The sequence below is a fragment of the Alnus glutinosa genome, chromosome 1 (genome assembly GCF_958979055.1).
Source record: "Alnus glutinosa chromosome 1, dhAlnGlut1.1, whole genome shotgun sequence".
NCBI lineage: Eukaryota > Viridiplantae > Streptophyta > Magnoliopsida > Fagales > Betulaceae > Alnus > Alnus glutinosa.
In genome coordinates, this window is record NC_084886.1 from 46,736,362 (window position 1) to 46,749,244 (window position 12,883).

The 12,883-nt window shown below is 35.5% G+C and overlaps 2 protein-coding genes across 4 annotated transcripts; one reads left to right on the forward strand and one right to left on the reverse strand.

Moving 5' to 3' along the window:
- The first annotated feature begins 262 nt into the window (after window positions 1-262).
- LOC133853699 (uncharacterized) lies at window positions 263-5,918 on the forward strand. 2 transcript variants are annotated; one of them, XM_062289712.1, is made up of 6 exons: window positions 263-634; window positions 2,468-2,560; window positions 2,682-2,858; window positions 3,477-3,575; window positions 4,055-4,195; window positions 5,161-5,918. In XM_062289712.1, the coding sequence occupies exons 2-6, from the start codon at window positions 2,486-2,488 to the stop codon at window positions 5,563-5,565; spliced, it is 897 nt and encodes a 298-aa protein (XP_062145696.1). In that variant the 5' UTR covers window positions 263-634; window positions 2,468-2,485; the 3' UTR covers window positions 5,566-5,918. The 2 variants fall into 2 exon arrangements, with proteins under 2 accessions (XP_062145696.1, XP_062145689.1); XM_062289705.1 differs by having other exon boundaries at window positions 276-634; window positions 4,055-4,297.
- A 1,762-nt stretch (window positions 5,919-7,680) lies between these two features.
- LOC133853708 (2,3-bisphosphoglycerate-dependent phosphoglycerate mutase 1) lies at window positions 7,681-12,366 on the reverse strand. Of its 2 annotated transcripts, none has more exons than XM_062289722.1 (9): window positions 12,092-12,366; window positions 10,957-11,228; window positions 10,642-10,865; window positions 9,889-10,007; window positions 9,636-9,792; window positions 9,400-9,501; window positions 9,184-9,303; window positions 8,067-8,130; window positions 7,681-7,991 (listed from the first exon to the last, which is right to left on the reverse strand). In XM_062289722.1, exons 2-8 carry the CDS (start codon window positions 11,225-11,227, stop codon window positions 8,086-8,088), a joined length of 1,038 nt encoding a protein of 345 aa, XP_062145706.1. In that variant the 5' UTR covers window position 11,228; window positions 12,092-12,366; the 3' UTR covers window positions 7,681-7,991; window positions 8,067-8,085. The 2 variants fall into 2 exon arrangements, with proteins under 2 accessions (XP_062145706.1, XP_062145715.1); XM_062289731.1 differs by lacking the exon at window positions 12,092-12,366 and adding an exon at window positions 11,972-12,060.
- Between the last annotated feature and the right edge of the window lie 517 nt (window positions 12,367-12,883).

Sequence of the window (12,883 nt, forward strand, 5' to 3'; positions counted from 1 at the left end):
ATAAAGAGTTAAGATTTAAAGGTGAATATGAAATCAGTTTTATTATGTCTTTTAAAATTTTAAATAATGTAAAATTTTGTACATTATTAAATACATTAATTTTAAATACGGATCGTAACACCTATTTCATTTGAATGTAATGGAGAGGATGCTATTCCTCTCTTCATGGGGTTTTTTTTTTTTTTTTTTTTTTGTGTAGGAATCCTCTCTCTCTTCATCTTCATGCTTAAGAGAAAAAGCATGCCATCCTTTAATTATGTTTGAACAAAATTTGACTTTAAGCATTGTAAAGCCCCGCTTTGGACACAAATTTGTAACCAAAATCTACCAAGACGGAGGCGCCAAGACCGGCCCCTAATTTCCACGTGTTCTAGAAACTAGAAAGTCCCTTCCAGAAAACAATTATTTTGGCACTAACCCACCCCCGTTTTCCGGATTCGTCTATCCGTCATCTGGTATGAGTGGATCCAAAGAAATATTCTTCAGAAATACTCGAACCCCATCTGCCATCTCAAACTCCCAAAGGATATACCCTTTTCAGTTTTCACGGTTTGACCTGGTTTCTGGCAGTTGAGGAGCTCCGAAAGATTTGCCTCTCTTTTCTCTCTCTGTCTCGTACTTGTGAATCAGTCAGGTGAGATGCTCATTTTAGCATTCATTTTCTTGGATCTGTTATCGTGCGCCATGGATTTTCTGTTTCCTTAACTCCGTAATTTGAGTGGGTTTTTTTTTACCGCATACATGACCATCCACAACTCCATTTCTAAGGTTGATAGTTTTGGTAATTTGGGTGAATAATACGTCTGTAAAAATGGGTGCTTTTGTTTTTGTAACAATTTATTGGTCATCATACCTGAAGGTTAATTTGGAGTGTTTTATGAGTCGTTTATGTCTTAGATTGCTCATAGCGTTGAAGGTCAATTGAATTGCGAGTCCAAATGTGGGTCTCTGAGTCACATTACATGTGGCTTGTACTTTTTTTTTTTTTTTTTTTTGGTGAAGAAGAAAAATAAAAGAATAGAGATTTGACTTTTCGATGGAAAGAAGACTGGTGAAATATAGACTTGTGATTCAAGTAATTAATGTCAGATTTCGAGTGCTTTCTTCCTCCAACAGCTTCTAAGAGATTAAATGAACTGTCTTTATTAATGTTAAACTAGCAATATAAAGGAGCGCATAATGAAACTGCTGGCTATAAAGTTGCTGCTAATGTGCTCCACGTTTGAGCTAAGTATGACTAATTATAGAGGTCTTGTGATGCATTATCTCAGCCCAATTTTTAGGTTTGGACCCTCTCAAGTTGGCTGCTAACTCGGTGTTAAATCCTTGTTTATAGAGGACTATTTTTTTCCGAGTCTATCTGAGTTGTGTCATGATTGCATGTGTCATACACTTGGCATGTCTGTGCTTTTGAGTTTTCCCGGATCTAGGTGCAAGTCTCTAACTGTTGTGTTTGGAGGGAACTAGCTATCAAACTTTAAGGGTGTGTTTGTGTTTAACCCACCTAAAGAATCCTATTTAATCCTGTAAATGTGGGATCCAGAGAAGCATCTTGAGAGAATCAAGGAAGTAATTTGTGTGTCTTAGGTTCCTATCAATGGTAAAGCTCAGTTGTTAGAAATACTTAGTGTAGGCCAAAATACTTGATTTTGTTGCGTGTGATAGTTTTGATCTTGTAAGAATTCAGACTCTTTGTAGGGTTCCAACATTCTCAAGATCTCTGTAAAGCTAGTCCAGGATTAGAATATTATCTGTTCAATATATATTTTTTTTTCTTTTCAATCTAAAATTAGATATCTGTACATGTGAAACATATTCCAGTATCATTCTTTCTCCATTTTGTATTCCCTGTTTCTTAGTACTAGGTTTGGTAGTTTTGTCCTCCACTTTAAAGGAGGAACTAAATAATGTAGGACATTACAAAAGAGGCAATTTGAATGCAGTTTCACTAACTTTTATAACATATAAGGAGTTCATTTCAGGATGGCTATGCACAAGATTTCTTACAATGACAAAATTTCATTATAATCTCGGTTAGTTGCAACTTAGAACTTATTACAATATATGAGGTCATTAACTGAGTTCTTATTAGATATTTTTTCCAATGTCTAAAATAAAGGCTAAAGCAAAAAATTTAAGTTCTCAAATTTTGTGCTGTTATTCTGTTTTTCTTGGTGACCAATAACCGATTTGGTATAGATCAATTCTCTGCTTATTTGATAAAATTTTGAATTTAATTTGTTCCAAAGAGTGGATGGTTAGAAATTTATGTGGCTGGCTGGAAAAGGAAGAATCTTTCTTTCTTGCACGCCTTCTTGTTGTTCTAATAAGAAATTTCTTACTGTTGCGTGTATGGGACATATAGTGTTTTGTTACACATGCTTGCACTTTCATTCTCCTCACTGAGCAAATGAAGAAGAATAGGTAATGGCACTTCAGTTCTGAAGTTTCTACTATTGACCTACAGGTGTCTTCTTTGAGAAATATGAGTGTGGACTTAAAGAAAGCTCCTTCGAATGGCTGTGAGAATCTTTTGACATCTGATGAGCAGCAGGCTAAGGTATTTTGTCTTTTGTATGTTTATTATTATTATTATTATCATTTTATTTTGGGTCATGAAAATGCTACTGTTCTTTTGGAAAAAAAGCTTATTAAGGATTCATAATTTTCTATGTTTGCAGATTAACGAGGTGAGAAGGTTGATAGGGCCATTGCCAGATAAGTTGTCCATTTATTGTTCTGATGCATCCATCTCAAGATATCTATGGGCACGTAACTGGAATGTCAAGAAGGCAACTAAAATGCTGAAAGATTCCTTAAAATGGAGATTGACATACAAACCAGAAGAGATATGCTGGGTATGCTTCTGTTATTAACATTTTATTCATCTTTAATTTTTAAGTTTGTGATGAATAATTTTTAAGTTTGTATCTGTGGATGGAAAATGTGATGGACTCCACTTTATTCTCTGCTTGTAAAAGCTTTTTTATTAAAAGATTTATGTAACTAGGCTACGAGTGGTGATTAAAAGGCCTGATGATATTGTCCTACTGGTGCATCTCTTTTTGTCTGTTTCGTTGGTCAGTCCTTTTCCTCTCTCTCTCTCCCTTCTTTAATTTTTGCTTTGCACTGCAACTTGGGTCTGGTTCAAAGTTCTCAACCAAAGGCCAGTTTTTTCTATGCTGATTCAAAAGGGTCAATCAACCCAGACCATTTAGGAAGTCTACCCAGTTTTCCAAATCCAACCGCCACGATGTATAAAATTTAAAACTGATAGACAAGCTAAAATTGGTTAATTAGGCATGGAAGAAATGCTAGAGCACAGCTTATTTACAACTAATTCAATTGTCAATAAGCAGATCAACTTGAAACCTTTCAGCCTAGGGTTATGGGCTTGGGTCAAATTTTTCTGCTTTGCGGTATAAGTTTGTCAGAACTAGTATTTCTAAATGTCATTGTTTTTGCTTGTGATGTAGGAGGATGTTGCACATGAAGCAGAGACAGGGAAAATCTACAGATCAAATTCTATTGACAAGCATGGGCGAACAGTTCTTGTCATGAGACCTAGTCGCCAGGTTTCACATGACAATGCCTTCTTACCTCTGTGCTTTAGTGTTCTGATAATTACGTACTATTTTTTTTTTTTTTAAGGATATATTTCATAAAAGTTTTTTAAAAATGGCAATGCTCTGCTATTTACACTGAAAACTGTCTTTTTTAATTCTTAGTTACACGAATCCTTTTTAGAGAAAATATCAAATGATATCAGAATATTCTTATTGCAAGAAGGGTTGCTTACATTAATGATTTAGATGATTGAGCATATCAAGCCATTGTGTCATAGTGCATCAGAAATCAATCGCCTATGCCCCTTTTAATGCAATTGTTATATGGTTATTCGAAACCTAAAATTAGTATTACAGGATCTTTTGGTATATATGGAACTAAATAGTAGATAATAATGATCTGGAGGTTCAAGTTTTAGAATAAAGATACTTTATCTTATGTTGTTGCTTTTTTTTTGTAACATTTTTCACGCTTATCTTGATTGCAGAACTCAAAGTCAACAAAAGGACAAATCAAGTATTTGGTCTATTGCATGGAGAATGCTGTTTTAAATCTGTCACCAGGCCAAGAACAAATGGTCTGGCTAATTGATTTCGAGGGTTTCAATTTGTCAAATATTTCAGTGAAGGTGACACGGGAAACTGCCCATGTTCTACAAGACCATTATCCTGAACGCCTTGGTGTGGCAATATTATACAACCCACCCAAGTTTTTCGAACCATTCTTTACAGTATGCCCAGATATAAATCGTTTTTAATTCTATTTTGCGTGCTATATGTACTTTTCACATAGTAAAAAGGTGTTACTATGCCTTCTGGGTGCAGGTTTGATTGTGGACATTGTACTGAGTAGTCTATATTTGGATCCTTAATTGTTAGAGCTACATACTATAGCAAGTTTTCAGTCTTAAATTAGAATTTACGTACTTAGTGTTCCCTTCAGATTTTGAGTTACTTTGAAGTTTTAAATTTTAAAATACCAGTTATTTTCAGCCCCTTGCACACTTATTTTATAGTTCTGGTAATTTTAAAACTTGGTTCAAAATTTAAATTTAAATATTTGATTCAGTTTTTTGATGATTATCAAATAAGTTTGGCTCTTAGGGATACTACATTTTTGATAAGTTCTTAGGGATACTACATTAGTTTGCAAAAACGTGGCACACGTGTATGGCTGGATAGATCACGTTGTTACCATCACTTCAATATTTTGCTTCTGATTCAGGGTACTCCTTGGTGGTTACTGAAACTTTTGTGAGGGTGTATTCTGTTTGTTGATGGTTCTTTGTTTCCAATAATAGATCACTAATCTAGCTCATTTTTTATAAACATGGAACAAGTGTATGTATAACCAGATAGATCAGAGTGTTACTACCACTCCAATATCATGCCTCTGATACAGGGTATCTCTGTGGTGGTTACTGGAAATTTTGCAAGGTTGTATTCTGTTTTTTGGACAGTTCTTTGTTGCCAATAATAGATTTAACAATCTAGTACATTATTGATCTGCCATTTAATTGTTTGTTGCTAATGGGTGTGTGCAGAGCTCTATATGCTAGTTGGTTTTTGATGTCGAAAAAATGTATTAATGCAGGTGGTGAAACCCTTTCTAGAGCCTAAAACTTACAATAAAGTCAAGTTTGTTTACGCTGATGACAACAGTAGCAAGAAGGTAATGGAGGATTTATTTGATATGGACCAGCTTGAATCTGCATTTGGTGGAAATGATAGCAGGGGGTTTGACATAAATGAATATGCTGAAAGGATGAGAGAGGATGACAAGAGGAGGATGTCTTTTTGGACAAGAGGGAATCCTCCCCCAGCATCTCCACAGCCAGCTCTGACAAGTGCTGCTTTAGATTCATTAAACTTAGAGTCGGATTCTGATGCTTCTGTCAATGAGAAAATAGAAGGTTCCCCTTCTAATGGGGTGGAGCCGGAAGTTGTCTTCCCAGGTCAGGATATGCTGACGACTGATGGCAGTAAAAATGCCACATGAGATGTATATTATTATGATCGAGAAATAACAAAGCTTGGACCCTTTCTTGGTTAAGGCGTGGTGACTCAACTGTACCAATTGCTGACCATTTGAAATTTGATTAGAAACTTGAAATGACGACAGTCTCTGTCGGCCTACGTTTTGAGTTATCGTGAAGGTGTTCCCTTGATTATTTTGCTTTGTTGAGTAATGCAAATGAAGTTCAAAACAGGCATTACATGCATGTATGTATCTGACTTCAACATTCTTTCCTGTCTCTAATTTAGTTAAACTTATGACCTCTTCCCTAAAAAAGGAAAAGTTGGGTGTCTCCTTTGTATCGGCAATAAATTCTTATTGTATGTTTTGTGCCATTCTTTACTGTTGCTTTCAATACCACGCGGCCTAACACACTTGTATTAGGAAATTGGTTTTGTGTTTTCTGAGCATATTAGGACAATCACTTTGACAAGTAACAATATCCATTACAATTATAGTAGTGAGTTTAGGCCTATGATTCTATGAATCCACGTAATGAGACTGAGACCCATGTTTTTCAAGTAATTAACTTCATGTTATCACCGAAGCTAATTACATTTACAATTTTTTTTTTTTTTTTTTTTTTTCGGTTTTTCAATTAGGCTCAAGGAATTGGGCAGGGCCAATGAGATTTTGGTTTGGTGAACTGTCAATCTCTTGACTAACCTAGTGTTTGGGTGAGAAATAGCTTAAATGTTTATGTTTAGGGTAGGAGGAGGTGCAAACCCGGTAGCCCATGAAGACCTTCGAGCAGTCGGAGTCCTGCACCTGCATAGACTCCACTTTGAAGCGCTCCTTGAATTACTTCACCTTCCCTCTTGCTCTTGAAGTCGTTTGTTCTGAACGCTTTGACGTCTCCTCCGGAAACCCCAAGTATTTCACTCTTAATACCTCGCCCTCCAACTCCACTCTCAGGGTGAGAGATAACATCAATTTTAGATGTCTTTAAACAATTTCCAATGTAATGCATTACTCAATCCTAGTAGAGAGGCGCCAGCATGGAATCCTCATCCGTGCTGGATAGTGGATAGTAGATTGACTTAACCATTTTGACCAACTTCAATCCCCTTAAGGCAAGTTTGTAGTCTATAGAATCACAAATACAACACAACCAATGGAGCTCCTTCAGCCCCAATATCTTCTTCTTCTTCTTCTTCTTCTTCTTCTTTTCTTTTCTTTTTTTAAAAATAAAAAAATAAACAAAATAAACAAAATTATGGGCATTATTAAGTTTCATTAACTCAATAGAAGCAAGATACATAGAAGGGTGGGGGATCCTAACAAATTCTTCAGGACAGTTGATACAGTGCCAACTAGAAACAATAAAAAATTGAAAATATGCTAAATAATAATCCGTTTGGGTGTTGAATTTTTATTCTGTTTGCGAATTTTGAGGCAAAGAAAATGTGTTTGGGTGTTGAGTAGAATTAGAATTAGAATTAGAATTGACTCAGTCCAATAACTTCCTGACCCACCGACCAAGAAAATGGCCACAATAAAAACGATTTTTGTAGCAAACCAAAAGATTGGTGGTTGGTGAGCACACCTATGGCGGCAACAATGGGTCTTAATTGCCAGAGCAAGCTAAAAAAAAAAGGGGAAAAGAAAAATAAAAAAATATGGGGAGAAATGGCCGCTGGGTAGAACGGTTGGAGAAGAGAGAAGAGGCAGGGAAGAAATCTCACTAGAGAGATGGAAAGCTCTGACAGAAGAGGCAAGGAGGTCTGAAAGAGGAGACGGAGATCATAGTTTATAACCCAAGAGCTTTCGGTCGTGGTAAAAATGGGTTTCATATGCTTCCGCAGCTAAGATCCTGGACAGCCAAGTTACACTTCTTGTGAAATACTTGAGATAAAAACATTTTTGTTTTGCTTTTTTGGCAAGAACTTTGGAACGGAATAAGCCCATATTCTTCATATTGAGCCTGTCTGAGATGGTAAACTAAACCATATATCCAAATTGAAAAAATAATCCTAAGCAGTTGATTAAATATGCTAAGGATTGATAGTGAAGGTTTAAAATAATATATTTTCTTATCCTCAACGAAAAGATACCATAGAGCATATTAAAAACACTGCAACCAAGAATAAAAGTTCGTAGTGGAAAAAAGATATTCGTATTGCAGTTCTACCAATTACAATTTTTAAATATTGGTCTTTACTCTTTACTCTTTAGAAGAGGGAAACAAAAAAAAAAAAAAATACATGTCTAAAAGTCTATACTTCCACACATCTACTACAGGAATGTAAATCTAGGCCTGATCACGCATACAAGAAGCACACAGAAGTAGTAGCCAGCTTTCTGATCTACTGGTCGTAGACTGTACGGATACGCAACGAGCTCCCACAAAGCAGTACCAAGAACAATTCTTTCCTTGTACTCTAATTATGAAACCAGCAGGTAAGCCCCTGAATAATACATTGAGAAAAATGTGAGCCTACTAAAGGAGTTAGAAGCCGAAGAAAACCAGTAATTGAGGTTACCTATACTTCAAAAGGCGCATTAATGAAGCGTCTCATCTAACTTCTGCCTGTATTGAGCTAAATTCTGCAACAAAATTCAAGTGCAAGAAGTGTTAGGATTTTACTTGGGTTGATTATCCTCGAGAATATAATTAAAGAGAGAAAGAAAAAAGATATCAGTTTCCAGATGGTTCAACCATTTCTTTGATCTTTTGGAGGATGTGGCCTTAATCTCAAGGTCATGACCGAGCACCATCAAAGACCATAATCTCATAGAAGGCATTTATTATCTCCGAAACTGATACCTTGGGCTAATCCGACAGCTAAAGTTTTTGCAAAGGCTCATATATATATATTTCAAGTCATTTCGTGACACACTTACGGTTTAGTCAGTTGTTGCATTCAACAAAAAGTTTTAACTTTTGAGTCTAGAAAATGACCGTGCCAATCAAAACTTTCCAGATGAAGTTACATTTTGTGTCGTACAAAGTTTAGTTCATCACTAGAGAATTTCTTCTTCTTTTCCTGTGTTTGGTTTCCTAAGGAAGAAAAGATGACAAAGTACATTTTCTTATGAGTTTTTTTCTACACTTCCTCTCCATTCCTTTTTCCTGTGTGACATGAAGCATATCTATCCCTATTATTCCATCCTACCGTTTTTTCACCACTATTTATACTCCGCATGTTTTATCGTAACAAGATTTTCTCACTAGCATTGAAGCCAAATAATTGCAGACCCATGCCTGCAACAAAGGTATCAAAGCCTAAAATCGGGGTCGGAAAACAAGTGAAAGAACGAAGAATTTCTAAGGGCTATTGGTAATGATCCTTCAAAAACATATATTCTAAAGGGTCTTAGCAACCTTTGCCAGAATTAAAGAATCAAATTAAGCTCCATCTTTTCCCCTTTCTTCTCAACAACAAAAATGGACCATGAGGGCCTTTATTATCATTGAGTGGCACCATTTACCTCAGAATATGGAGTATAAGCTACTTATAAAAAAAAATTAAAAAAGAAAAAAAGAAAAAGAATATGGAGAATAAACTATATACAAAATACAAATATACTGATGGAGAACAGATTTTTTTTTTTTTTTTTTTAAAAAAAAAAAACAAATATTGGGCAGAAGTTTCATACCCTAGTATAAGCATAAACTCCTGCCTCGGTAGGTGCTACGGGACTTCCTCTCCTAATGAATCTTCCCTCTTTGAAAATGTAAAGCATGGGTATTCCGGTTGATAGTTCTAAACTGATAACCTGTCAGGAAAGAAGAGGTGGGGAGGGGCGGATGATCTTTGTTTTCTTCTTGTAAAAAAAAGTACGCAGAAATGCTGGAAATCCCAATAGTATTACCTCTTGCGAAGTTAATTTGTCAAGATACATAATGATGGACCTCAATGAATTCCCATGGGCAGCAATCATAACATTCTTTCCACATAGAAGCTGGGGTTCAATCTGCAGCACAAGAATGGTATATGATCACTTGAACCTACGATCCATATCGGATTGGTTTTGGATGTAAAACATCATATTGAATAGAAACAGATAAGAAGAGAACTACATATAGGGAAGCAAAAAGTCATGCATACTTGATCCTTGAAATAAGCAACAGCCCTTTGAGCACACATTTCCAAACTCTCGCCATTAGGAGGAGGAATATCATAACTCCGACGCCACTCATGAACTTGTTCCTTCCCATATCTATCTGCCGTCTCCTGCTTATTTAGACCTTGTAATTCTCCATACCTGAAAGAAAGGACAATTTATAGCTGCAGAAAAGCCTGAAGTGGAAATTAACAACAGGCAAGAAAAACAATTATTCAAGCAGAGACAGAATATTACATTCTTTCATTCAATTGCCAAGCTGCTATGACTGGAATGGATTGCTTTTTGGTGTCTTCACTGAAAATTTGACTCCATGTCCTTGCCTGCTCACTCTCATTATGAATAATAATTGGCACCTGCAGGCAGGCTGAGAGTTAATAGGTTGACATATAAAAGGAGATTAGACACAAATCTTCTAAGGCATCAAGATGAACTTGTAAGGAGCATAATACAACTTGGTAATGCTTTCTTCTTCTTTTTTCTTTTCTTTTATTTATTTATTTATTCTCTAGAGAGGGGGGAGTGTTTAGAAATAGATTCAAAATTCATATTCTTAAGTTAAATCATTACTTATCTCAAAAGTTTATGTTAATAGAAAATTACTTATCCTAATACTCTCCCTTACATGTGGTCCAGACTCTCCTTCAATAAGTTGAGTTTAACACGTGAAATATTTTCCTTAAATATGAGGTATAATATGGAGTCAAAATTCAAATTCAAGACCTTTGTTGTGATAACAAATTAAATCACTAATTGCATCAAATGTTTAAGTTGATGAAAAATGATTAATTTAATCTTTTAATTAATATCTTAAAATCCTAATATTTACTAGCCAAATAACCAATCATAAAGGGCCAATTCAACTCTATGTGGACATCAGATACTCAGTATCACCAGCTGAAATGTCATTAACTTCCATGATTTAACACCCATGTACAAAAATTGCTGCCTTCAAAGTTTGAACACCCAAAAGATATTTCCCAAAGTTACCTTCCTACGACGGTGCTGGGTCATGGCAAGCATGGCTGTCATCTGTGCTCGAATCAGGGCAGATGTATAGATCATGTCGACAGGTATATTGCTGATTCTCTTGCCAGCTTCTATTGCCTCCTCCACGCCCTTCTTAGTTAGTGGGACATCAACACAACCTGTGAACAAGTTCTTTTCGTTCCATAATGACTCACCATGCCTAATCAGAATCAAAGCTACCTCATCTGAATGAAAAAACAGAACAGCAGTTAGAAGATTCCACAAAATGAACAGCCTGATCATGTATGATAATTAGATACAATATAATATGCTTACTAGATTTCTTCTGAGAGCTACTGGTGTTGCTCTTTGAGGGGGATGAAACTGGTTCAAACACTGAAGTTTGAGAGGCTGAGGCTTGAAATACACCAAATTTCCTCTGGTCAGACGGATAACATCCCCTTCTTGAGAGTCCAATTTCAACCTTGAAACCCTTTGAAATCAATCTCAGTGAATTGTCCCCAAGCTCATGGCGAAGACCAGAGTTGTTAAGATATCCATGGGAATGAAGAGTCCCAAGGGCTTGGTGAAATGCTGAAGTAGCCATTCTGAAAATCAATATATCCCAAGTATCGATGTAAGGATACAAAATTATATAAACGAGTCCTTTCCATTTCGGAAAATAATAAAGCATAAAGTTGGCAGCACATACTTCAGCTCTACCAAATACAAAAGGAATGGCATCAAATAGAAATCTCTTTTTGCTTATGGAACAAAAGAATATTGTATATGGATTCCCATGGCCAAAAATAAGGGGAAAATGTCCAAAAAGAAAAAATATAAAGAAAAATAGAGGAACAGGAAGTTAAAGCAGTTCCATTGAACATGCTCCTAATCACATAATTATGGGATTTTCTCCATTCTAAATCACTGGTCATAATAGACTAAAAAGAATAACTTTCCAAAGTTTTGAAGGAGCGCCCACAAAGTCTAAACCCATAAATCGGAGGCAACAAGCTTAAAAAGTATGTTTTACCTATTTCACGGTCATGATCCAAATATAATTCAGATATAACTAACAACAAGAAAAGTGATCTAATCAAAATAAATAAATGTTTATAGTCATGACAGCAATCAGATAGAATTTACAGATCCAAACCAAATATTCTGCTCAGGAAAAGCAATGGGTGAGATGAGAACAAGCACATCCAAGTTCTCAAGCTTGAACAAAAAAATCTACCCACATAGGTTTTCCAAGAAATCCTAGATTAAACAAGACCAACATCAAACATGAAAATTTTCCATCTACAACCGCATCATAATCCAAAAATCACAAACACAAAGAACGCACCTTCCGCAAGTATTAATCAAATACCACAACGACCCAGAAACCAAAATGCCAAGGAGCAACAAATGCAATATATAAAACCAAACAGCTCGATGATTGAGAAAATGGGTACTGGAGCATTACCTGGTTATATAGGAGCAAGCGACGTAACCGAGGCAGAGAAAAGTTCTAACAGGGTGGAAGGGAAGAGTTTATTACGAGAAAGTCTGGCGGAGAACAAGACGTCTATTGAAGTTACACTTCCATTTCAACAAAAAATATTGAGAGGGAAAGATGGCAAATAATATATGCAAAACATATATATTGAAGAAATTGTAGTTTCTTTGCTGTATACTCGTCTTTAGATGCGCTTTATGGGAGGAACAGTATGGTGACAAGTTGCTCTTTTCACCCGGTTGGCGCTGCTTTTATTGTAACAGACAAATTTGGGGGTGTTTTATGGAGCTTCCTAGTTTGGGTTAGAGACAAATTTTGTTCTTGATGGTATATAGTTTTTTTTTTTTTTTTTTTTTATTAAAGGAAATATAGTAAGGTTGTTGTTTAATGTTTATTATTTTTGTTTTGAAGTGAAAAGACTATGATAAGCTCCATTGTAAAAACCCAAGTCCAAAAGATATGGGAATATTCTGTTATTTACTTACGTGACAAGATTTTAATTTCTTTACCAATTCCAAAAGACTATTATGATAGGCACAGTTTATTCTCTTTTCTTCTTGTGCTGGAAGTAAAAGTGTAAAACTTTAAATTTAATTATTTTAATTTTTTAGATAAATAAATATATATTTTATATAAATAAAAGAGGTTCTTTAATGATGTGGCATTTTATTCATTCCATTTCCACATATAGTTTTTAAAAGAATTTGGAAAATATCTTCTTCCTGGTGCAGGAGGGGTTTGGTCCCTATAACTTGATCG